This window comes from Lepidochelys kempii, chromosome 3, assembly GCF_965140285.1.
Source record: "Lepidochelys kempii isolate rLepKem1 chromosome 3, rLepKem1.hap1, whole genome shotgun sequence".
NCBI classification, from domain to species: Eukaryota; Metazoa; Chordata; order Testudines; family Cheloniidae; genus Lepidochelys; species Lepidochelys kempii.
This window is the reverse complement of record NC_136382.1, coordinates 175,959,521-175,986,921: the sequence shown is the minus strand read 5'-3', so window position 1 is coordinate 175,986,921 and position 27,401 is coordinate 175,959,521. Positions and strand designations below refer to the sequence as shown.

The 27,401-nt window shown below is 41.3% G+C and overlaps 1 protein-coding gene across 6 annotated transcripts in view; it reads right to left on the bottom strand.

Moving 5' to 3' along the window:
• Nucleotides 1-27,401, bottom strand: part of PRKCE (protein kinase C epsilon) — a 522,142-nt gene that overhangs the window by 187,803 nt on the left and 306,938 nt on the right. For all 6 annotated transcript variants that reach the window (XM_073339117.2, XM_073339116.2, XM_073339118.2 and 3 more), the window contains 4 exons: nt 12,463-12,622; nt 9,268-9,302; nt 5,604-5,689; nt 2,948-3,080 (listed from right to left, as the gene is read on the bottom strand). In XM_073339117.2, coding sequence (XP_073195218.1) covers nt 2,948-3,080; nt 5,604-5,689; nt 9,268-9,302; nt 12,463-12,622 — 414 coding nt within the window. The remainder of the gene's footprint in view (nt 1-2,947; nt 3,081-5,603; nt 5,690-9,267; nt 9,303-12,462; nt 12,623-27,401) is intronic.

Genomic DNA, 27,401 nt, shown 5'->3' with positions numbered 1-27,401 from the left:
CCTGCAAATCTCAGGGTACATGTTTCAACTAGAAAAACATTTAGAGCTTTGAACTAAGCCTAATCCTGCTCCCATTGACTTCAAGGAGAGCGGAATTAGGCCTTAATCTAGCTCTTTCTAATAAACTGCTTACAGTAGCGTCTCTTCATCTGGTTTACTCAAGATTGCTATAATCCAGCATCACACTAACAAGCCAAGTATTCAAGTACCTGGTTTTAATTTTTATATGAGGCCAACAACATAATAAAATTATCTCCCCCTTTGGATAATTATGCTCTACACAAGATACCCTGATTCCCTCTCCCCCCTTCCCCCACTAATGTCTCTGTAACTAGCATGTTAACATGACCAGGGAAGTCATGTAGTTTCCTGGTTACTCAGAAAGAAAAAAAATAGTAAAGAATATGGACTTAATTAAAAATAAAGTGGATTGGATTTGTTGGGAGCCCACTGACACGTCTGAATAATTTAGCCTTCAGCGCCCTCTGGTGGAACAAGATACAGAGCATGCAAAATTACAAGTGTTGTCAGGCGCTAGATGCAAAAGATTATCTCACTTTAAAATTCAATTGGTCAAATTCCTCCCTGTATCAACAGAATTATACAAGGCAGGAATTAAGCCCAGTCTACCACACTATTTTCCTATTACTATCTTAACCAACATCTAGTCCAATACAAGTTACACTGCACAGCAATCCTGTAGAAACAGGTGGTCTGTGTGCTCTGTGTATTTAGCAGCAATCCTGAGCACTGCAGAGAGAAGGTAGCTTTGAAGTTCCAGTACACCCCCTACTCACAGGAATGGAGCAGAAAGGTCTAGGAAGAAATCCTTATGTGCTTGTGTGTCTGTGATCGAAAACATAGCTGGTAGGTCAAACATTTGGCCTATGAGCCTTAACTGTGTGCCTTTAAGAGCTGAACTAGCTGAAATGAAACAAAGCAGAAAATTCTGTGTGTTCTCAATATGTAAGGTTATTTAAACAGAGAGAGGAAGGGTAATAAGCAGTCTGAAACAAGATAAAAGAAGAGCATTTCTTAGGAATAAGCTTTTCATTGAGGAAGACAGCAGAGTGTGCTTAAGCAGGCAAGTTTCTGGAAAGGTGAGCATTGATGGGCACTAGTTAAAAGAAAAACAGGAAGCACTACTCTCCTGCTGAGAAGCAACCATTTCCGGTTGTAAATTTTAGATTTCTTGCAGGTCGTGGTGCATTTTTACAGGAAACAGTTTTATAAGAAAAGCATGAAGAGAGGAATGAAGACGCTATATGCTGAACCATTATTTATACATGAGCACTGCATGTGTACGTGTATTTACTATTCATTACATAAAAAGGAAAACACAGCCACGATGACGATGATGTGGTGGTGGTAGTGGAGGAGGAGAAGAGCCCAGAATCTAAGGAATTGAAGCTTAATTGTTATAGAATGGAAAGAAGATGGTGGATTGACTATAGTTCTGACGGGGAAATGGCAAATACCAACAAGACCCAGATGAACTGAAAAGGGTGGTCTGAATTTCCCGCCAACAGAATTAAGGTGACATAGAAACATAGGGATGGCAATAATAGGAAAATAATGGTCTTAGTCTTGCCACTACCCATCACTCAATGCTCCAGGGGAGGTTTAAGCCTCACAATGCCCCTTATCGTGAAACACTCTGCCATGGGAGAAATTTCTTCATGACTCCAGCTGGTGATCACCTCATGCCCTGAAGCATAAGGACTGGCAGCTCCCTAATAATTTCATTTTTACCCAGTGTAACTGCAGATGATATTTTTATTTGTAGACTACAACGCCTTCTATGTGTCACCCTTAGCTCCTGCTCTTTGGAAAATCAGGCAGTAAACTTAATCCTGTTTTTAAATTTACTAAGATGAGTCTGTCAATTTATGGAAGATACAGTCTCTGTAATGTGAAAAAAGTTTTAAATTTCATTAGATATTAATTTTTATAAGTTTGGCATGAGCTTCAAGCCATAGTCCATTAAAAACCCACGACAGATTATTTGATTCGCCATTGATCCCAAAATGCTATTACCCTGTAAGTATTTGGACAAACTTTACTTCCCCTTTCAGAACAACTAACTATCTGTCTCAGAGGAATCTAGTCCTTAAGGCTGCCTCATTACCAAATGGAAATGTACATCCTCCTTCAGCAGAAAAGAAGCCCTGCATTACCCAATCTAGCCGCCACAAGGAGATCTGAGGCCACCTCTTCCCTGCCAAATCACAAATCAGCATGTGTCAAGGAGATTAAGGATGAGCAGCCAGTTCATTTCAGGTGCATGATCTAGCTTGGACTTGGGGTGGGAAATAGATGCACAGTCCAACGCCTGTGTTCCAAATATTGGAAAAGGACACAATCAACCCCATTCTTTCAGAATTACCATGGGAGGGAGCAGGCTAGCCTCCACATAACATGGTGCAGCCAGACACACAAAACCGTTTTTCTTTCTTTTTTCTTGGCCTGGGACTCAAGTTTGGTCTTGCATGGTAAGGCTCAGCCTTCATGAAGATATGAAAGCAAAAAATAGTAGTGTATAATTTCCATCCTACAGGAATAAAAATATCCAAGAAAAATTGAAGGGATCCAAACCTTCATGCTTCTGGGCATATGTCAACCTCTAACTAATCGGATTAGGAAGAAATATTCCCTGTGGGAAGGATATTTCATAGCTACCTACTGCAGGGTTTCTTGCACCTTCCTCTGAAGCATCTGGTGCCAGATGTTGTCAGAGGCAAGACAATGGACTAGATTCTGATCCATGATGGCAATTCCTATTACCCTATGCTGCCACTTGCTTTTTACTATTAACTGTACCTGCTAGAAAACAGAATGACTTAGCAATAGTCACATATTTTCTTGTTACGACAGGCAAGCCCTTCCCAAACCAATGCACTGGCTGAGAAACATAGCAAGTCTCTAAAGTAGAGGTGGTTCTCCTTACCTTTGCATTGTAAACCTTGTCTCAAGAGACCCCAGAGCAATGAACCGCAGTGGTCACAGAAGGTGGGCACTTTGTAATTATGAATGCTGAACTTGTGAGGCATGTTGACACTGAAGCGCTGGGAGCCCACGTGCTGGAAAAAGCAAAGCACCACATATTGAAATCCCCTTCGCTTCTAATTATTCGCTTTTATCGTCAATGTGAATTAGGATCCTGCTATGTTTTGAAAAGCACAGAGGTGAAACAAGATGAACTAGGTACATGTTGGTGTAATCATCCTTTTAAATGGGTTTATTTCCCCACAGAGTGTTCCACCTCTTTCTTTCTTTTTTTTTTTTTTTTGTTGTTGTTGTTGTTCTTGGTGTTCAAAAGATCACAGATAACTGATGGTGCAAAGACTGCAGTCTGCTTCCAAACATTCCTTGAAATAACAACTGCACAGCTATCAGCAGAGATCTCTCCATGTGAAAGGCAAGGAAGTTGCTCCCAATTGTTTTGAGAGCAGGCATGGGAGGTGCTAGCACAGGAGAAAATTAAAGAAGTCACAATCCACTTGCTTTTTAATATGCCACTGGTCTTTAGATTGGTAAGACGAGAAAACAAGGTACTGTGAACAGAGAATCCACAGTACCATTAGCTACTGATTGAAGATCATCCATGAAAAGTTAAGGGTGCCCACTGCATAGCAAAAGATTTATTTCAATGCTTTTTCTCCCTCTTTCCTATTACCACTGGCTTCTCTCCAGTGGGCTAGCACCCCACTAAACAATGAGAGCATCGTATCAGCAGTGCATCTAAGCGTCCACTAGTCTGGAGCCTGGGAACATAAATCTGCTCAGGAATTCATATCTCCTTGTGGACACTGCTCAAAATCATTGTTAGCCAAAACACTGGTGCAGCAGGGCTATGTCATAATCCCATGAAAGAGATCATGTTCTGGAGCGAAAGCACATCTGCTCCCCAGATCAGGGGACAGAATATTCACTGCAGAGGTTAACGTGTTGTTCTAATCTGAAACACACTGCAAAAATGGCCCTGGGGAATGCCAGCAGCTGGTGTCTCAGTGACATCCACTTAGTGTACAAGTAAAAATAAATAAATAAATGGAAGATGTGGGGGGAGTGTATCCCCCACCCATAAGTGCCAGGACTGCAAAATCAGCCATTGGCAGACAGTATACTTTACAGCATCTTTTATGCTACTCCAAATTATGTGGAGGGGTGGAGGCAAATCTGGCTGGCCTGGCCCATAACTGCAGAAGCACAAAGGTGGTTTAAAACCACCTCTACACACCCTTTCTATTCCCCAAGTTACAGGCTATGTCTTCACTGACAAAAATGGTTTGTCTTACCACGTAATAATCAATGCACATTAGCTGTCCTTCTGTAAAAACAGAACGGAGACAAGGCACTGCAGTTTTACTGCAAGGTAAACTAGGTGATCTCATCTAATTACCTCACATTAATATGACAAGGCCATTGGTTCCATTTAGGATTGTACAGCAAGATAACTAGCACACATTAGGTTTCAGAGTAGCAGCCGTGTTAGTCCGTATTCGCAAAAAGAAAAGGAATACTTGGGGCACCTTAGAGACTAACAAATTTATTTGAACATAAGCTACAGCTCACTTCATTGGATGCAACTTATGCTTATGTTCAAATAAATTTGTTAGTTTCTAAGGTGCCACAAGTACTCCTTTTCTTATCACAGGTTAATTATCTCACTGTAAACACGCATCTTTGGTCAGTGCAGACAAAACCATACTGTGCATTTGTTAGCCACAGCTGAGGATCTGGGTCCATGTTTGGAGTGAGTTTTTTGTCTTCTTTAAAAATGTACATCGTTTGAGGTGGGAGTCCTGTGTTCTTTTATATTTAGAGCAGTGGTGAGTACTGTTGGTAGATATAAATAATAATATAATCATTTCCAAGCTTAGTAAAACAGTTTATTTCGTTATCAGCAGACATCATTTGCTTAAATATCTGGTAACATATACTAGATAGATAGATAGATAATCCCTTTTATATTATGCACAACATTTCTCCACAGCTGTGAAGTAACTTAGAAAAACTATTAACTACACAGTAACTGGTATAACCTCTCCTGTGTTATTTTTTAACTATGGGCATTATTCAATGCAGAATATTACGTTTTGCTTTTCTTCCACATTTGGAAGCTCTGCATGCAGTTAGAGCAAGCCCCCTGTAAATAATTTATGTCACCTCTGGGCACTCTTTTATGTTAACATAGGATACACAAGCAGAGTCTTTATACTACTGTTAGCTAACGAATCACCCACTTTAAATGCAATTGGGAGGGAAAGGGTCTGAACCTGCTCCCACTGCATTCAATGGCAAAACTTCCATTAACTTCAATGGAAGCAGGATGGAAACAAAAAAGAGTTTTGAGATGTCAGAGAATTTTGGTTTTGTCTAACACTTGCTAGCCAGGAACAGACTGCTTTACAATAATTCCCAAGTAAATGGAGCTGTTACGGTGATTTGTCATTCAAGAGTAAATGTTATACTATGTGGAAACCTGAAGGGTCCGAACAAACTCCATATCTTTTTGTTGATTAAATGGAGGAGGCGGTAGTGACATGAACAGATAAAAAGATTTCTTTTTTATCTAGAGCATTTATTTTATAAATATTTACCTCGTCATGAGTTTCCTGTTTCTTTAAACCAGCACACTTAGTTATTATAAGCTCATGGCATCTCTTGTGGACTACACAAGTGCAAACTGTAAACAAAAAGGGGATGAAAGGATGAGTTTTCATGAAGACAGTTTTTAAAGTAAAAGCTTGAAGTCAAAAGGCTAAAACACTGGATCCCTTTCCCTGGGATATGAAAGACATAGGCTAAAAAAGCCCAGATCATCAAATTGTTGTTGGGAACATTTTTGTAGTCATGTTGGTCCCAGTATTTGAGAGACACAAGGTGAGTGAGATAATATCTTTTATTGAATCCACTTGTATTGGCACTGCCCCGGAACATTTTTAGTAGTTGGTGTGCTGAAAGCCAGCCCGCTTACCCCTGACCACCACCACCACCCCCGAGCTGAGGCCGGGAATAAAGCTCTGGGTGCGGGGTGGCAGCCGGGCGCCTAGGGCTGGCAGCCAGGGGCTACAGTGGGGAGCCCATGGATGCTGCAGCACCCCTTGCACCCATAGTTCCCGCACCTATGTCTATTGGTGAAAGAGACAAGCTTTCGAGCTATACAGAGCTCATCTGCAGATCTGGGTTGACTTGAAGATCTCAGTGTAGGTTGAAAGCTTGTCTCTTTCACCAGCAGCACTTGGTGTAATAAAAGATATTACATCACTGGTCTTGTCTCTAATGGATCCATCAGTGTAACTTAGGGAGCCTAAATACCTTTGAGGATCTGAGCCAAAGTGACTTGTGATTTTGGGTGTACAATTTAAAACACCTTAAAGGGTCCTGACTTTCAGAAGGTGTATTCTTTGCACTTTCTGAAGATCAGGACCCTTTAAGGGACTCTCAGGATGGGCAACCAAAATCCAAGGCACCCAAAGTTACAAACCATCTTTAACACTCTCAGCCATAGCTTATTTCTGTCACTGGATAGCAGCTTATATAAAAAAAAACCTCATTATTTGTTTAGCACAGTCAATGGGATCAGCACTATATAAGACATGAAGATAAAAACAGCCCCTGCCTAAAGAGCTTTCATGCTAAAAGAAACAAAGGCACATGGGATTCACTGTACAATCAGAAAAAAGGAAGAAGTTAAGTTATTTATTATTACTAATAAGAATAAATGAAGATTTCCCATTGTTTCAGCAGGCAAAAATGCTTTGTCAAGAACCGGGGTCAGTTACATTTGAAAAAAAAGGAACAGACACAGTAGACAAATATCTGCAGATACAGCAGATGGGATAATAATTATAAGGTTATCAATCCATTGTTCTCCAGATGATGAAAAATTGTCCTCCATGAAAGAAAGAGTGGCTATTCTGATCCTGGCTACTTTTGATAACAAGACACTGAACCAGATGGACTACTGGTGTATTCCATTATAGCAATTCTTATTTTCTTATGTAAAAAAGTGTCTTAAAGTTTTTGTTACAATGAGAAAAACTAATCTTTTTAACTCTCTCATAACTGAAAAATAACAGGTTTCAGAGTGGTAGCCATGTTAGTCTGTATCAGCAAAAAGAACGAGGAGTACTTGTGGCACCTTAGAGACTAACAAATTTATTCGAGCATAAGCTTTCGTGGGCTAAAACCCACTTCATCAGATGCATGCAACGGAAAATACAGTAGGAAGATATAGATATAAAAACATTTGTAGTGATAATCAGGATAGCCCATTTCAAACAGTTTACAAGAAGGTGTGACTAACAGTAGGGGAAACTATTTTCCCATGCTAATTTTCCCCCTACTGTTACTCACACCTTCTTGTCATCTGTTTGAAATCGGCCATCCTGATTACCCCTACAAAAGTTTTTTTTCTCCTGCTGATAATAGCCCACCTTAATTGATTAGTCTCGTTAGAGTTGATATGGCAACCCCCATTTTTTCATGTTCTCTGTATATATATTTATCTTCCTACTGTATTTTCCACTGCATGCATCTGATGAAGTGGGCTTTAGCCCACAAAAGCTTATGCTCAAATAAATTTGTTAGTCTCTAAGGTGCCACAAGTACTCCTCGTTCTTTTTGAAAAATAACAATGCAGCTTGCTCAAACTTTCCAAAAATACCATCTTTGGCAGAGACCGAAGCAGGAAAAATTTCATCCCCCAACTGTTTTGAAAAGTTATGAGCATAGGAAATTAGAGGTAAAAATGGAAACACTTACTCAATCTTAACTGTAACATTTGTTACCGGTAACATCTATAATTATCTAATCTAATTAATTACAGTATTTTGCCATTAGCACCTCTCATCCAAGGTTCACAAATGTTTAACAGCATGGGATAAAGCTTCCACTTTTGCAAGATCAAAAAAGTGAGAAACGGAGAGGCCAACATTTGCAGAAGTGTCCACTGTGACAATATGGGAAATCTGTCCATGTACAGCTTTTGAATTCTGCTTGCTGTTGGAGGCTCTCTATGTGTATCTGTGTCAGACTGCAATCTCCATTTTGAACATGGGGATTGTTTGTCTTTTCTGATGTCTTTTGCCTTCACACTGAGCTAAAACCCACAGGAGGTGACAGGAGAAATTTATGCACCTGGCATAGAGCTAACAATGGAAGGTCATTAAACCTTGATGGTTGTCCATTTAAATGGAGCACCTTTGGAGAAAGAGAAGGCTGCTGCCCAGGGCAAACCAATTTTTCAAGTCTGAACTCCAAGGGGGAGGTAATTAAGGAATGGATCACCTGATAAGGCTGATCAGGAGATCACATGACAAAATGGACTAGAGGTTGTAAAAGAAAGGGTCTCTCACCAACCATTTTAGAGACAGAGAGAGAGAAACTCCATATTCCAGAGGAGAAACCACATGCAGGAGGGCAGGGGAAGAGGAAGGATCCTGGACTCCTTAAAAGATTCTGACCTAAGCCCAAAGAATGCTCAAGAGTGGTGGGGAAACAGGGGTAGGAAAATGTGTACAGGTATTTTATTGTTTGGTCTAACTCTGTACATCTCTTGTGCTATCTAAAGTCAAGAGTAATTATATTAGAAACCTTACAAAGTCTGTGTTTTATGTACTTCAACTATCACATGTTCCTGGAGAGGTAGATGGCAAACCAGAGTGTTCACAAGGTTGGAGCTCCAGGAAAGTGATCAGCACTGAGCCTGGGAGCCTAGGACAGCTGGGCCATGAGGTTCAACTTAGTCAATACTAAGGAAATGTGCCAAGGATACCAAAGAAAGACATGGTGGCTGGAGCCTACCCAGACTCAGGGTAGCTTAAAAGTACATAAGCCCAGTGGGAAGGACCCAAACACTGCAGCCTGCTCAGTGTCCAACAGAGGGAGCTTTACCAGGGCTGCAACATCCACTAATTTTGGATGGCCAGTGTGAGAGGTCTGATTTTCAGAGATGCTAAATATACACTGATCCTACTCACTTCAGCTGAACCAACCCTAGCTAATGGACACTTTTGAAAATCTGTCTAAGTGACTTGCTCTCAGTCACAAGTCAGTGACTGATTCTGTTATTAAAACTTCATATTCTAATTCATAGTCTTGAGCTCCAACCTTGCTCTTATGTGTGTGTATATATATATATATATATATATATATAAACACACTATGTCTGATGAGTAGTGCATAACCCTGCGTATTTATACAAAACAGCAACAATATATTAGTATCTATTCTAATTTCTCTCTGTAGATTCTCTCTTACCTTGACATTGGTATCCCTGTTTTCCTATTACACCCCTGTAGATAAGAACATACATAAAGTATTTTAGAAAATGTAAAATACATAGATAAAAAAATCACACTATGCTGTTTTCTTCTTCTATTGGCCAGGTTCATGATTCAATCAAACATTTTCCTGTAACCCACAGCCTGCATGTTTCATCATTGGACTAGTTTTCAGAAAAAATGTGGGAGAAAGGTACATCATATGACTGAGGGAGGGGGGGGGGCATGCACCATCTGGATCATGTACTTTGTGCATTCCTACTTATGGACGGTTCTCTGTCTACTAAACATATGGAGTCCTAATAAACTGAAACTTGCTTTTGCTGATATTTCTCTTCTGTTTCTAAAATGTTGCTTAATTAGAATTTCTCTTTCCCTGCCCAAAATCGACAGTGTATACAAAATGTATATGTTGTCTGTCTTTTATAATGCTGTATTTATTCTGCAGCTACTTTTGGCATAACTAGACTTATTTAAACCTAAACTCATGACGTGCACAGTGTGAAAACAAGAAAACCTCAGGATGTCAGAACATGGAAGGCCCTTTGTGCACCTTTGGCTGCTGTAATTTCACCCCAAACCATGTCAGATCTTCTCTAGCCTAGCACCCAATCCTGCTCTCCTTTCTTACATGAGTCCAAATGACTTGAGTGTATGTGTCTTCACTGTGATTATGCACATGTGAAAGGCTTCAGGATCTGGCCTCTACTTATAAACTCTTTCAAATAGGGATTTTGAACCAGATTCTGCTTCTTGCTACATTAGAGTAAATCTGGCATAGCTCTACTGAAGTCAGTGGAGTCACTCTAGATTTACACTGGAGTAGCTGAAAGCCAAATCTGTCCCCATGCCTTTTCTTTGTAAAATAACACACATCCGTGCATACCTGTAATGCATAAAATAAATCATTTTTGAAGTGGAGCTCTTGACTTAGTGTTATGTTATGATCTTTGTTAATTCAGCCAAGCCTTTTAGGCTGAAAAGGACATTTACAATGTGGGTACCTAAAGTAATCTAAATAAAAGTGGCCTGATTGTCAAATGTGCTGTGCACCTGCATCAAGTTCACTTGGATATGTGGGTGCTCAGTGCTTCTAAAAATAGGGCCACTTTTGCCTGAATATGAATTTAGGAGCTTAACTTCAGGCATCCGAGTCAAAATTTATATTCTTAATATTAGGCTCATAAGTCTACTTTCAGGCACCTACATAGAACTGGCCTGATTTTCATTGAAGTCATTGAGAGCTGCATTGCTCTGCATCTTTGAAAATCAAACCTCTTTGATCTAGGTGTCTAAATATGTACTTAGGAGCCTAACTCTGGCCACTCATTTTAAAACAAAATTGGACCCAGGTTTGAAAATTTTGGCCAACTTCTTCAGTCCAATGGAGTTGGAAAAATCCTTGCTGATCTACTTAAAGGATACTAACAATATGCTCAGATAAAGCTACTGAAAGTGACTAGGTTTTTCTCTCAAAGGTTGTTTGCTATATTCACTGCTGGAAGGAAGTAGCTCAGAAATGAAGAAGCAGAGTAAAGACATTAGATCGTCTGATAGGATATCTTGGGTGAAATTCTGGTTCCACTGAAGTCAACGTCAAAGCTCCCAATGACTTAAATGGAGGTAGGATTTTGCTCTTGGAGGAGGTGACAATCCCCTTTTCTCGAATTCTCATTCTGGACGGTTTCTGCATGCCAGCTGACATTTTACATCTGAAACACCCTGGGCTCACATCCAAAATATCTGTATTTTCTAGGGGTTTTCTTGATCAAAACTGAAGCTTTTGAAAGCTTCAGAAAAAAAAATTGGCCATGAGGTCTTCCTCCTCATACAGAAGGCATTGAGGATGGCCACGAAAAGAGGGAGGGGTTAGGAAGGCACACAGCCAAATTCAGTTTCACAGTGATTCCACTGACTTTACTGAAATTACTCTGGATTTCTGCCCAAGTACCTAAGATCAGAATCTAGCTCACACTGCTTTAAGTGGTGATTATTAACTGAAAAATTTATTTGTTTAAATTTTTAAACAAGTCATACCACAGCTCTCTTTACTCTTGTGAAGCCTAGCTCTGCAGTGACACTTACAGTTGTGAAATATGAGGCTAGCCAATACTGTAGTGAGTTACAGGAATCAGATCCATTTTAGATATTAGGCCGGTCAGGACTGAGCTCTTTAATCTAGAGAAAATCCCAAATTATATCATTCACACTGGAAGTTTTTAACAGGTTTATGTTATTGTTTGCAAAAACTGATGATGAATTAATGTTAAAGAGGAAAAGAACTAAACTGCTGTACTGCTCTGTGACAGATATGGCAATTTCCTGCAATATCTTTGGGTGATCTCACTGTGTTACGTTTATGTGTCATTGTGGGCCCATGGGGGAGGGTGACCAAAGCCCAGTGAGGGGGCGGGGGGGGGGAAGAGGAGGGAGCTATTAGGCAAATTCACTCAGCTTGTAACATTTCCAGGGAGGTACCACCACCTGGACAGGCTCACATATTCTAGTATAAACTGGATTCTCTAGAGACCAACAGATAAAGAAAGGACTTTGGGATAAACAGCCTCAGTTTAAACTGACTCAGGGTCTTCTTTCTGATCCAGCAAATGGAGAGAACCTTCAGTCCATGGGAAGGGTTGGAAGGACTGACACCTGCCAAGCCTGAGGCTGGAGTTGGGGTGACCTCTGGTAAGCTTTTTAGCATGTGTGTAGATTTTTATTGTTTTTAATACATTTTCTCTGTAATGCTTTCACCTTAAAAACAGATGTGTTTGCTTAGACAGAGCTGTGTGGTAACTTATAACTATAGGCAATTACACCGTTTATATCTTTCACAGAATATGTGAAGTGCAAATGCTGGCCTAGTTAAGCAGTCTGTCTTGCTCGGAATAACACAGTATAGGCAGGGAACTGTGCAGCCTAAAAAAACCCTGGTCAGGAGGAAGAGAGATGAGGGTCTCCATCCGAGAGAAAGGTGACAGCTAAGGACCTGGGAGCTTAGAATGGGTACCCTTTCTGGACTGTGGAGGGGGTCATGCAGGTGGAGTTCCCCTGGCCTGTGACACGCTCTACTCCTTTCGGACTGCTGCAAGACATAATGGAACCTCAACAGTTCAATCCAAAACAGCATGACATTTGCAACAACAACAAAAAAGCCATATGTTGGTTATACCATATAAAGTCTCGGCAGTGCGAACAATATGTTGGTTGTCTAAGGTAGGTGGCCATAAACTTGTGTCCATTGACTTGATGAACTCTGCGTCGTACAGCACCCTGCCGCTTTCTCGGACGCATCCGCTCTCTGAACACACGTTCTTCATTGTCTTTGGGTGCTGAAAAGAAAAAGCACAGGGGGGAAAATGATAAGCACAGAATCATCCCAGACACACATTCTGAGAACCAGACATGCAAGGGAAAAATCAAAATCAAAGTCTTAAAAAAGCCCTGTGTCTGTAGCAGTGCAAGGAAACTCACTTCCACAAAACTTGGTCCAGGCTCTACCACAGGCAAAGCAGGGAGTTATGTTTATTTTTCTCATTTAGGGCCTAACATTAATGGGACACACCTTTTACTGACGTCAGTGGGAGCTGCAGGTTCTAAGCACCTCTTATAATCTAACCCTTTCACTATAAACTCCATTGGGTTGGGTATGAAGTTTTCTTCTGAACTTTGTATAGCTCTAAGCACACTGAAAAGGAGTACTTGTGGTACCTTAGAGACTAACAAATTTATTTGAGCATAAGCATCCGATGAAGTGAGCTGTAGCTCATGAAAGCTTATGCTCAAATAAATTTGTTAGTCTCTAAGGTGCCACAAGTCCTCCTTTTCTTTTTGCGAACACAGACTAACATGGCTGCTACTCTGAAACCTGTCTCTAAGCACACTGCAACTACTTAAACAACTGCAATTCTCCAAAGTCCTCAGATATCTCAATTCCCACTGCCTTCAATAAGAACAGAGCGTGCTGCTCAATACCCCAAACTTTGGGAGAGTTTAAATGCAGAATAAAATTGTCCCAGCTGGTCTTTTTCTCTGAAACAGGCAGGACAAAAATTCCATATCCAAACACCTGGAACTTTGGGGAAGTTCCGATTAGGACCTGAACTTTGTGGTTCTAGCTCTCCTCTAACAACAATAATGTATTCTTATTGATTGTATATATTCCTGAGCAAAGGGAGGAAGTCTCATTAACTAATGTCTGTACAATTGCAAGCAAGTGGGAGCTTTTGCAAATGGGGGAGATGAAAGTTCAAATTATTTCTTCAGATTCAAAACACTTAGAAAGACCCTCCAGGACACCAGGGGCTGTTTTTCAGAGTTGGATTGGAGGTTTATGCACAATTCCCATGAACAAATAAACCCTTCTATACACTGTTTTGAAATCGTAGCCGTGTGTCTCCTCCAGAAGTTGCTGTATCTGTCAGACAATTGTTCTGGATGAATTAGCAGCAAAGAATACCTGTGTTGTGATGTCCCATTATTTATTGTAAAGATTAGGATACAGCAGGTGACTTAAATAAATTTGAATGGATATGTGCGCATTTATCTCTTCCCTCACAACAATCAAGCCCAGCATTCAGAGGTGCACCTACTGAGCCACACTTTAGGCAGAGGTTTACTGTGGAATTCGCAGGGTTTATGACCATTACTTGATCCACCCCCCATCATTCCTGCTGAAGGTAGAAGATGAGCAGATCAGCAAAGAGAAACTTCAAGTAACAGTAGAAAAACTATCTCAGTTCCCAGTAGATAAATATCCATGTCCCCGCAAACCACTCCTTCAATCCATGCTAATTAGCACCCCCTATTGACACACTCAGCAGAGAGCCCAAGGACTAGCAATCTCTTTCTATCTATACTCACTGGCTCTAAATAAGGTACTTTTAAAGCACTCCTCACCTTGGTATCTGCAAGACAATACCTTTGTTTCCACACACAAACCACTTTTATTTCTTCTTTCAGTAGTGATGAATTCTCAAGAGGGCCTTCTCTACTAAATTGAGATCTAAAAAAAAGCCTTTAGCTAAATTTAACCAATGGCACTTCTGCATTCTACAAAACTGGTTACCACCAAGTTCTTTTAGATGCCCAGACAGACACAAGAGTGTATATCCAAAACAGGGATTTAGGTGCCTTACTGCCACTTTAGGGGTCTAAGATCCTCAACCCCTGCTCAACTGCTGTCTAATCCTGAAGGCGCCTAAATTCCCTAGGCACCTAAACTTCCACCAGTAGGCATGCACAAAGCCAACTAAAGTCCTGACATCACCTAGCCACTCGACATCCTAGCTCATGCCTAAACCCCTGCTGGATTCTCAAACTAGGCATTCCCCTGCCTATCTTGCCTGTGGAGCCTGATCCAGGAGATATACTCTGAGCACTCCTAACCTGCACAAAAGACAGCCAAGTGTGAGCAGGCCCCGAATTTTTGTGGCTGGCAGGTGCATCCTGATTACCCAATAGCCCAAAGATTAAAGCAATCACCTGGGATGTCCAAGAGCCAGGTCTGAATCCCCACGCTGCCTGGTTTGGAACAGGGTCTTGAACCCAGGAGGACTCCCACCTCCAAGGAGAGTGCTCTAATCTGTAGGCTATCACATATCCTGGGGAGGGGCTCTCTCAGTCTCTCCTGCTGAAACCTTTCTACTTTGCATAAATAATTAAATACTCATTGGATCAGAGCGAGATAGACTCTTCAACCCACTGGTTAGGGCACTCCCCCAGGACGTGTAGGAGTCAGATTCAAATCCCTGGTCCAATGAATATGTAATTACACAAAGTGGAACAGTGTCAACAGGAGAAATTGGGCATGGGGTTGGGGGGGGGGGCTCTCAGTCATCTGATGGTCAAGGTATTCACCTGGGATATGGAAGTCCCAACTTGAAGTCTCTACTCCAAATGAGGCAGAGCAAGGATTTGAAAACAGGTCTCCCATACCCCAAGTGAGTACCCTGAGCCATTGGCTATAATGAGGAGTGTGGTCTATTTTTTTATGATAAAGGGATGACCAGATTTAGGCCCCTAACTCCAGGAGAGGGTTCACAGCTGTTAATCCCAAGCAGAGAGAGGTGCCTCCCTCCCCCGCCCAGAGTTAAGTGCCTAAATAGCTTTAAGCAGACCCCAATCCCACTCTTCTGCATTTCACTCCTCAGAAGCTTAGGCAGCTCCTCCTTAGTTTGCTGGCTTCTGTGAATCCCATTCTTAGGTGCCTAACTCTCCCCATCCATTGCATAGGGAGCCTGATTACAGAGGTGACAAATAACTGGTGATAGTGGGGGGGCATGTGACCACCCCATGTGTTCACTCTACGTGTGGGGCAGGCGCATTCCCACCCATTTGCCCTAGTCTCCCCCTTACTCTCTAGTGCCCAACGAGGCCCTGCACACTCTCCCCCACCTCTGCTCCACCTGATGTCTCCACTCCCAGCTGGCCACACAGCGGCTCACATGCCACACCCCTAACCCTGCCCCAGTGCCAACCGCATGCTGCATCAAGCAGAGAAATTGTGACCAAATTTAGGAGAGCGCTGACGTTGCAAAAGCCCGCCATGTGCCTCTGGGTGACCTTTCCATGCATGCGCTGCCGGCCCCTGCCTGTAGGTGCTTCCCCTCTCCCAGTGAGGCAAGGCAGGCAGACGCTGGAGGAGCTGGTGAGGGGCTCCGCATAGCAAGTCACAGCATTTGCCACTAAGAACAAGGAGCGAGCCCAGCTCTTGGAGCTTGGAGGTTGCCAGACTTGGGATAAGTTGAAGAGTGGGGCTCGACGTTGAGGCCCGAGCCACCTGGAGTTGTCACTCACCTCTCCCCACTAAACGTTCCGTCGTGCCTCACAGTTTGAAAACTTCTGAATAGACGCTGTTGCTAAATGGAAGGCAGAAATCTGGGGGGGGAGGGGCACATGACCCACCTCCCCCCCACCCCCATACGTATTGCCTCTGCCTGAGCACCTAACTTGGGGCTTAGGATTCCACCAGACAACAGGGCACCTACAAATTAGTTGTTACAACATTGAGCACTGCAACACTTAAGTCCCTTTGTGGATCTAGCCCAAACTGAGCACTGATGACCCAGGCTTGAGTGTTAGCTGTCATAAGCAGTCAGCATTAGAGGAATGTGTATGAATCAGACTACAGAGTCATAGTCTAGTGTCAAACAGCATTTCCAGTGAGAAGCACTTGATACTTGACATTCCTTCAGTTTCAGCACTATGTCTTTTAATATTATGCTGAAGAAGCACATGTACTTTGGTCCATCATATATTTCTGTCCACTTTTTTTTTTTAATATGGGTTCTACTCCAGTCTATGTTATGAAAACAATTGTACAAAAGGAATGAAAAAAAATCAGAGAACAAATGCAGTCTTCCGTGTCTGTTTTAGACTTCATTTTTTAACCAATTGCTCAGAAGTCGTCATTACTACTGAAAGCTGTAAATGTGAAAACTACTTACTTAGAATCATAGAAGATTAGGGTTGGAAGAGACCTCAAGAGGTCATCTAGTCCAATCCCCTGCTCAAAGCAGGACCAACCCCAACTAAATCATCCCAGCCAGGGGTTTGTCAAGTTGGGCCTTAAAAACCAATAAGGATGGAGATTCCATCACCTCCCTAGGTAACTCAGTCCAGTGCTTCACCACCCTCCTAGTGAAATAGTTTTTCCTAATATCCAACCTAGACCTTCCCCACTGCAACTTGAGACCATTGCTCCTTGTTCTGTCATCTGCCACCACTGAGAACAGCCCAGCTCCATCATCTTTAGAACCCCCCTCAGGTAGTTGAAGGCTGCTATCAAATCCCCCCTCACTCTTCTCTTCTGCAGACTAAATAAGCCCAGTTCCCTCAGCCTCTCCTCATAAGTCATGTGCCCCAGCCCCCTAATCATTTTCATTGCCCTCTGCTGGACTCTCTCCAATTTGTCCACATCCTTTCTGTAGTGGGGGGCCCAAAACTACATGCAACACTCCAGTTGTAGCCTCACCAGTGCTGTATAAAGTGGAATAATCACTTCCCTCGATCTGCAGGCAATGCTCCTAGTAATGCAGCCCAATATGCCATTAGCCTTCTTGGCAACAAGGGCACATTGTTGACTCATATCCAGCTTCTTATCCACTGTAATCCCCAGGTCCTTTTCTGCAGAACTGCTGCTTAGCCAATCGGTCCTGCCCATCAGTTCCCTGAGAGTCAAAGTCTGCTTTTCTGAAGTACAGGGTCCGTATTCTGCTGCTCTCCTTTCTTCCTTTTGTCAGGATCCTGAACTCGACCATCTCATGGTCACTGCTGCCCAGGTTGCCACCCACTTCTACTCCCCCGACCAATTCTTCCGTGTTTGTGAGCAGCAGGTCAAGAGGAGCACGGCCCCTACTTGGTTCCTCTAGCACTTGCACTAGGAAGTTGTCCCCAATACGCTCCAAAAACTTCCTAGATTATCTGTGCACTGTTGTATTGCTCTGCCAGCAGATGTCAGGGTGATTGAAGTCCCCCAGTAGAACCAGGGCCTGTGATCTGGAAACTTCTGTTAGTTGTCCGAAGAAAGCCTCATTTACCTCATCCTCCTGGTCTGGTTGTCTATAGCAGATGCCCATCACAACATCACCCTTGTTGCTCTCACCTCTAAACTTAACCCAAAGACTCTCAAGAGGCTTTTCTCCAGATTAATACTGGAGCTCTGAACAATCATACTGCTCTCTTCCATACAGTGCAACTCCTCCACCTTTTGTCCCCCACCTGTCCTTCCTGAACAGTTTATACCCATCCATGACAGTATTCCAGTCATGTGAGTTACCCCACCAAGTCTTTGTTATTCCAATCACATCACAGTTCCTTGACTGTGCCGGGACTTCCAATTATTCCTGATTGTTTCCCAGACTTCTTGCATTCATGTACAGGCACCTAAGATAACTAGCCGATTGCCCTACTTTCTCAGTATGAATCAAGAGGCTTCTTCTCCTGTACCCTCCTCCTTGTGTTTTGTCCCAGCATCCCACTTCCCCACTTACTTCACTGCTTAGGTCTCCATCCCCCGGTGAACCTAGTTTAAAACCCTCCTCACTAGGTTAGCAAGCCTGCCTGTGAAGATGCTCTTCCCTCTCTCCATTAGGTGGATCCCATCTCTTCCTAGCAATCCTTCTTCCTGGAATAACATCCCATTGTCGAAGAATCCAAAGATTTCTCTCCGACACCACTTGCACAACCATGCATTTACCTCCACAATTCAATGGTATCTACCTGGGCCTTTTCCTTCAACAGGGAGGATGGATGAGAACATGACTTGCACCTCAAAGTCCTTTATCCTTCTTCCCAGAGCCATGCAGTCTGCAGTGACCAGCTCAAGGTCATTCTTGGCAGCATCACTAGTGTTCACATGGAGAAGTAGGAAGGGGTAGCAGTCTGAGAGCTTGATCAGTCTCAGCAAACACTCCTTCACATCCTGAATTTTAGCTCCAGGCAAGCAGCACACTTCTCGAGTTTCCCGGTCTGGGTGGCAGATGGATGATTCCATCTTCCTTAGGAGGGAATCCCTGACCACCACCAACCATTTCCTCCTCTTTGGAGTGGTGGTCGTGGAACCCCCATCCCTAGGACAATGCATCTCCCATGCCTTCTGGTCGACGGGGTCGCCTTCTGATCCGTTTCCTCAGATGACTCTTCCAAACCATTCTCCACCGTAGTACTTGTTCAGAGAGCCTGAAAACGGTTTCTTACCTCTATCTGCATTAGGGGGTACATGGGTTCTCCTCTTTCTTCTTCTGGAGGTCACATGCTGACAATTTTCTTCTCCACTCTGCACGGCCCTCTCTGATCCTTCACCATGCTGTGACTGCAGTACCAAACGCTGACTTCTAGCCAGTGAAACTGTTTTCACACATTACTAGCCCTTTATCAATCAGTTTGTTTTGAAAAAAAGAGGTTTAGAAACTTGAAAATAAGTAAGAGAGAGAATGTATGTGTGTGTGGGAGCATTAATTAGTTCCCATAAAGGTACTTTTTAAAGGATACAGACTATACATCTGGATCTGCACACTATAGGATTTGCTAATAGATATGTCCATAGCACAGCCATTTTAATTGTGTTTTAAACACCAAAGAAGCCTACTCTTCATTATATACTAACATCCTGCAAACATTTCATGTTCATTTTAACAAGACACAAGCATCTGTTGGCTGGCCTATATGACATTATTTTAGTGGTCTCTTTCTGTTCCCAAAAGACAAGCATCCACGTTCCCCACAAACCATCCCTTCGATCTGGGCTAATTAGCATCCTTCATGCAGAGGAAAAGTGGTTGGATCAATCAGTTAGAAATCCCAGAATTCAGGCAATTTTTGCAGCAGTCCCTCTGTGCTACTCAGTGCCTTGGAGAAATGGCAGGAAACCAAATGTTTGGATATGAAATGTTGCCGTATGTAATGCCGTCATACTCTTCAGGAGTCATGCTGCCACTGGTCCCTTAGCCACACCTGCACACTATCCTGCTCTGAGGGCTTCGAGAAGGCACAAAGCCTGAACAGGAGAAAGGTAATTTTGCAACAGTATTAATCTTTCAATGTTTCACAAAAAATATCTACTTGCAAGTAAGAAACTAGATGTTCTGATTGGACATAGTTCATCCACGATACAGCATTTGATCTTCTGTACAGTCCTGACTTCTCTGACCCTTGGCATCTTCAATTTAAGATCTTCTTGTGGTTAAGGCCACAATCATTTACAAGGTATAATGTCACCTACAGTTTTTACATTTTGGTCACTCTAACAGAAATACCAGGAAAATATTTTAAAGTCAAAAATTGTTTAAAACTGTAGTCTAATAAGTTGTACTTTCAGACCTCTTACATAAAGATTCTTCTTTATTAGAATCACATGTTTCACTTATGATAGCCACAGGATGGTAAGAAATAGTAAAGAATAATTAAAATAACAAAACTGTTTCTCTTGTAAAAGAAAGCACATACTTTAGCAATGCTAATATTAGATTGTGTGGATTTATTTGGGTTTTTCTGGTAATATTTACTTCTGTTATGCAACAGGTGAGGTACTAGCCTTTTGTCACCAAAGATCAAGATTACAGGTCTGATCAAGTCACAAGTGAAAACTGAATTCAGTAGTCAGTTGGTCACATCCTTGTCACAAGTGAACAGTTGTTCACGCTTACACTCACCAGGTCATATCACTGGACAAACAGCTACTTCTCAAAAGACTGCTATTAAAAATAATACTACCACCAAAACGATAGTATTCCACAGTACTCACCTACAACACTGCTGTGTCACTATTGTAACATGATGGTTTGGACCACTGCCACAGATTAATGTAGTAGCTTTATTAGGTGGCTCAGGACTGGACAAGCAGGTTTTGTGGATGGAGCTATGTTTGGAAGGAACCTGTGGCACCTGCTGATTCATGCCCAGCTTTGTGTGTCCCTCATTCCCATGAACAATAAATTCCCCTCTTCAATTTAAAGAAAACAAGACACAATGCTTGAGCTATCCCCTAGTGAACGTCTTCACTAATGCTGTCCATTTGGCTATCCCAGATGTTTACTTAGAAAAAACAAAAACCATAAAGCCCCCCTACTTTTATCCGCTGGTGGTTCAGAGATGACCAGAAAATGCTCGGAGAGTATCAGAAAGAGCCTTCTATGTATGGCACAACCAGCCAATGATCTCAAGATTTTCTTTGGAAAGTATTAGCTTTACATGTGAAATGAAAACATAATGCAGCTGTAGTTTATTATAAGGGCAGATAACAATGTGGCTATTTCCACAATGATTTCATACATGCCACAAGAATATAAATATGAAAGTGTTTTTATAGACACATCACCCCATGAGTAGTAATTTGGAAGTAGCAGTTGTGCTAGTCATACAGTTCAATATATATAATATTTGCCCATTTCAACTCCATGAATTAAAAAAAAAAGGCTTGGGAAATTACTAGATCCCTAAAATAATATTCTGGAGATACTTTCCTCTGATAGACAGTTTGAGAACCATTTTTAAATAAGATTTATAGAAACAAAATCCTAGAATGGGATAGGACTAGAAGAAACTTCTGAGATACAGTATCTAGACCAGCCCAATTCATTATATTTCCATACTTAGTAGAGGAGTTCAAGTTAAGATTAGATGAGTTTGCCATAACTATTTTATTAAGCAAATGGTTACAGTGTCCAAAGTAAATAGTTCTTTCCCCTCCCTTACGTTATTTTACTTAGATATTCATACACGGTAATCATTCCTTCATTAAAAGTAGTTTCTTTTAGGCAAAATAAATTCAGTTCTCTTAAGCTTTCCTAAGAAATTCTAAAGACCCATTATTATTTTGGTTGCCTCTTTGCCTTTTACATTTGGAGGGAGCGTAATCCTTCATGGTATTATTTTCAAGAGAAGGCATCAGAAATGTGCATGATAATTTAATGATTCTTGGAGAGGGGATGTCTCTGCAGCATGTGTTGCATGCAGTTTTGTTGTAGCTGAGTTAGTCCCAGGATATCAGAGAGACAAACTTGTCTCTCTTATCAACAGAAATATTATCTCAACTACCCTGTCCCTCTAATACAGCATATTGCATTTAGACTGCCTGTGTGCCTCAGCAAACCAAAAACTTAAGCTATGTCTTTGAAAGACTGGGACCATAGCAAGTTGTCTCTGTTTAACATTGTGCACAAATCCAGAAAATGTAATGCACATTATATAACATTATGGAAAGGGACTTTGTAAAAGAGAAGTTAAAGCCAAAATGTTCACAAGTGTCCATTAAGTTGGGGTGCCTTAACTTTTGGATGTCCAACTTGAGACATCCAGGGACTGTTTTTCAAAGGCGCTGAGCACCTACAGAGTTTCCAACTGAAGCCAATGAGAGCTCAGTATTCTCAAAAATCAGACCCTAGGTATCTGAAGCTGGGCACCCAATAATTGAGGCACTCAAAATTAATGGACAGTTTGAACATTTTGGCCTAAGTGACTTGTCCAAAGTCACAAGAAACCCTACGGCAGATCCATAAAGAAAAAGAATTCAGGTGTCCAGACTTCTAGTCTTGTGCTGTAGGCACAAGAATTGACTTTCACTTTTAGCCTCCAGGCTTTCATTTACTATTAACTTACATTAAAAAGCCTCAGACTATAACTTTACTATAACACTATGTATAAAGTTTTTAATGAGTTTTTGTTTATTTGCCCGAGAAAGATCAGATGGCTTCATTCCAGATTTCCAGTGGCAAAAGAGTTGTAATGGTGATGTCCTGGTTTGAGTGCTTTCTAGCTGAGAGACCGCATGTATCATCAATAAAGTTGTAACAAGCTGGACGGCTCTCACTAGCAATACCTAGACTTGACTGACAAGTGCTGGAGACAAGGGGATATCACTGCCTGACCTTTTACTTCTGAATTCACTCCCAACCATGGCTCTGAAAGACCTTGAATCCTCCTGAACTTCGGGGAATGGTGCAAAGCAAGGTATTTTTCGAGGTTTCTTCCAGATGAGAGTGATTGTGTGTTACGTGTGTGGGGCGAGTCTATTTATGTTCTTTGTATTATGTTAGATGTTCCTAGACACCAATTGTTAGAGGCACTTTTTGGAACTTAAAAAAATAATTACTTTAAAGTCTTTAAAGAGGGCTGAGATATAGGACAGGAATCCTGCTTGTTAAATGACGTTATGTTTCATTTTATAATGAAATGATCAGTTTTTAATGTAAACTGAAATGGGGCAGCATGCAGTGTAAGACCACTGACTGCAACAGGTGGCGCTCACCTTAGGTAGCAAAATGTGGCATTGCTATCATCGAACTTCATTACTGCAAGTATTCAAGGCACTTCCTCTGGTAAATACAAAGGACTAGGAGAGAATACTGAAGATACCAAGGTGTGTCAGGTAAAACTGGCAAGTTTTTCAGTACCACCATTCTGTATCCAAATGCAGAGTTCTCAAAAAGAACTTCCCTGCACCTAGACTACGTTGCTGGTGACTGGGACCTGCAAAAAGTTCACACACAAGTTTCCTTTAAATTGTGACTACACTGTTAAAGCAAAAACTACACTGATCCCCATTGTTACATTGGTCACACTTTATATTAAGGGTCCATTTATAAAGGATGTATAAAAATGTTTTAAATATAATACAAACATGAGCAGTATGTGATATAGATAGTTATACACACATCAGCTGATGCATATATGGATGTAGGCTATGGCAGTAAGCAAACTACTGAGCTGCTGTATTCTAACAATTGAATAAGCATTTATTAAAATACCTATTAATCATTTATTAACCCTTTTTAGTCTACTGTATTTATAACTGGCATTTTAATAGAAAGGGTGACCACTGCATTTTATCATAGTGAAGCATTCTTCCAGGCTCAGAAAACAAGCAAATTGTTGCCATGGGATATTTAAATACTGCAGATTTTGATCGACATGCATTTATTAATCTAATAATAATTTGCACTAATGTAGCGCCCTCAGTTTCAGGATATCAAAGCACTTTACAAACATGAATGAAACTAACCTTGCTTAGGTAGGCATATATTGTTATCCTTTTACAGATGAGGAAGGAAATTGAAGTGACAGAGGGAATGCCGTGAAAAATCACACTGCAAATCTGTGGCCGAGCCAGGAACAGTATCTTGGGTTCCTTAAATCACAGGATTGAGTGTAACCAGAAGATTATCATATGCTAAAATTATGCTCTGAGAATTCTCTGGAGCTCCAATAGCTTAATGTCTTTACAGGCACAGAGAGCCACAAGAAAGAGCAGAAATATTGGTACTGTGACCAGGCCACACAGAAACAGTAACAGAATTTTGCCCTTTAAGGTGCTATTTTCTAAAAGAAATTGTGCATACATTCCAGGTACTCTTTTCTTTGTTAAGCTTTCTCGGGGTTCATTAACTTAAGCAACAAGTAAATTTCATAAATCTTAACAAAGGGAAAATAATTATAAACAGTAAGGAAAGAGGTAAAATGATCCATAGAAAAACTTAATTAGATGGTACACGAAGGTCATATAAAGAATCTTACAAATACAATATGTCTGCACATAATTTCTTTAATAAATGATGAAACAGTGATGTAGGTTTCCTAGATCTTGAACCTGCTCACCCATGGAAAGTAAACAAGCACTTTTTCCATGTATTTGAATGGAAGAATGATCAAATCCTTAACTAGATGTGCTCTGTCACCAAAGAAAATCTAAAGATGTTGAACAGAAAAAAATAAAATGGAAGAATCATCAGTACAGGATAGAAATTTTTTCAAAAAAAGTAAGTGTCTTGACACATAATGTTCACTATTAATTAAGTGGACCCTTTCTGAATCTCCAGAAATAACTTTCACTTCAGATTGTGTAGGGCCCAAAATGTGCTAGGTACTTTAAGTACTTGCTTGAGTTCTACCTTGAACGAGATGCATCTAAATATGCGCTTAAATCTGGTCCTTTATTGGGACCAGAGTAAATCACAGTCCATGCTCTGAAGAGTTTACAATTGAAAAAACACTCCATTCATTCACATCCACCTGGGCAGGAGAAGAAATGGGCTTCTCTTCTCTCTGTGCTCATATCTGTGATCCAGGTGGCTAGCGCGAGGGAATAACAGGTGCCTTGTATTACTTTCTTTTGCTCTCTTGCATGGCTGTGCAAGCTAGGCCATAATCTAACCCAAAGTGACCAGGGCAGTGACAGGCATGTGGCTTTTTTCGTTCCAGGTTTTTTTTTTTATTTACTATGGACTCCATGATGGGCCCTTATATCTTCCATCAGCCCATGTACACAACTCCTATTAACAATACCAGGGAGTTACATTTTTGCCTCAGGAGGTGAGCAAAAGACAATTTTTTAATGAAGGCTAATATTTAAAGCACAGTTTAACATTTTAAAGGAAGAGACAACTAGAAATCTAGTAAATTCAAACAACAAAAACTGAAAGTTAAAAGTAGTTTCAGGTACTATCCCTGTCCCTGAGTCCCTGGCCAATTTTTGTGAAAGTTCACAAAAGCAACAGGGAAAACTGGCTAACTAGTTGACCCCAGAGCAGACACATTAAAAATGAATATATGCAAAAAGTTGTCAAATCCACAAAGAAACCAAAATAAATAAAAATAGAGAGTTTTTTTCCTCTAATCTCTTCCAGTTATAATAACTGTAGGCATTGCTTATAACAATAGTAAGTAAAACATTTCCAGGCACAAGTGTGATTTTGAAGTTAATGATGTCCCTTTAATAAAGACTTTGTCATAGAACTATCACAAAGATTCCATTGTTGCAAGAGTTCTGTTGCTAGAAATGCCATAGGACATTTACAGTTAAACAACAGACTCTCTGAAAAATCCATTTAATATCTCAGGGTTTTTAGATAATATTTCAGCTTCCAAGACCTTTTTCTCAAGACAGAAGTTTAGAATAAATATTTTCAGTATGAAAGAGTCAATTTCACAGAAGTGAGGAGAAGAAAAATCAATAATACACTGTAATCATTTCAAACTCTCTACATTATCACTAAAGGCTCAGTGACATCACTGCACACAAAATGTCACTGTATCACTAACTGTGCACTTGAAGCGAGAGAAAAGTCTGCGTGGAATTTGTATGTTCTTCATACAGACCAATGAGCAAGATTCTAAAACTCTTACTTGTGATGAGTAGCACCTTACTCTACTGAACGGAATGGGTCTACTTAACGAGCAGTAAGCTACTTGGTGTGTGTGTCACATTTTGGTCCAATAGGTTTCCAAGGGAGGAAAAGCAATGCAAAGCTTTCGGCGGCATAGTGAAAAGTTGCAGTTCTTCATCTCTGTAACCATATCACACTGACTGAGCCTTCATCTGGTCTCATAAACTAAAGCCTCAACCCTACAAAGAGATGCGTGCAGGTGGATCCTTGAGCCAGTGCACAACCCATTGATTTCAATGGTGCTGAAAGCATATGCATGTGTGTCTTTCTCTAAGCCTCGTATTACAGGATCGGAGGCTAAGCAGAGCGTGGCTGTAAGTACTTGGAAGGGAAACACACTGCTTTTCCAACAGGGGTCGTGGGAAGCGGTGTCAGTGATTCAGAAAGAGGTATTGGGGAGAGGAGGGATAGCTAAGGGGTTTGAGCATTGGCCTACTAAACCCAGGGTTGTGAGCTCAATCCTTGAGGGGGCCATTTAGGGATCGGGGGCAAAATTTGGGGATTGGTCCTGTTTTAAGCAGGGGGTTGGACTAGATGACCTTCTGAGGTCCCTTCCAACTCTGATATTCTATGGTTCCCTCTGAATAACAATTAAACCAGATACCTGACAGTATTATTTTAAGTGCAAGCTGTTGATGGATAAGGAAAGCTCAGGTATAGTTTGCTGTTTGATGCCAGGGCTGCAACACGGCGTTGCTGATGGAAGCCTTGCATGGTTGGAATCCTTGTACTCAGACATGGGTTTAGTTTCACAAACATGTATTTCCTCTTCTGTGCAGCATACAGGTTCCTAGAAATTGCATGTGGGGTTGAGCTAGCATGCTAAAAATAGCATGGAGGCTGCAGTTTGAGCTCTCAAGCCCACCCAACCACTTAGACTTGAGCCCGAGACGCAGCCTGAACTGCAACGTCCACACCGTTACTATTAGCACGCTGCCTCATGCCCATCTACCCAGTCTGGGAAACTTGCTCCCAGTTGCAGAGTAGACATACCCTCTGAGGTGTGGCACAGAATTTCACCCTCCACTTCCAGATCTATTTCCTGAAGAACCTCTCTGTCCCTATCCTTAATTCCCTCATCATCAAATGGACTTTCAACCCCTTTTATACCCCTGGGATGGAGCTAATGTGGCCCTACCTGGCTTTGTAGCCAGGGTGACTCAGAAGAAGAGCTCTGCAGAGCTCCTAGAACCTGACCTCTGCCCCATGAAGTATTCATTGTTTTCATTTCTGCTTCCTAAGAGCTCTGATTTTCCAGTTTCATGTGTTATCATAGCATCTATTTTAATAATGAAACCAGGTGTAATTAAAATACTTGAATATTTACTGTAGATGCCCAGTGGGCTTTCAGGGATATTCCAGTTATAAATAGTAAAGAGACAAATGTATTAATTTGAATCAAGATACATTTATTTAACTGATCATAAACAACATTTTAAAACAGGATGAT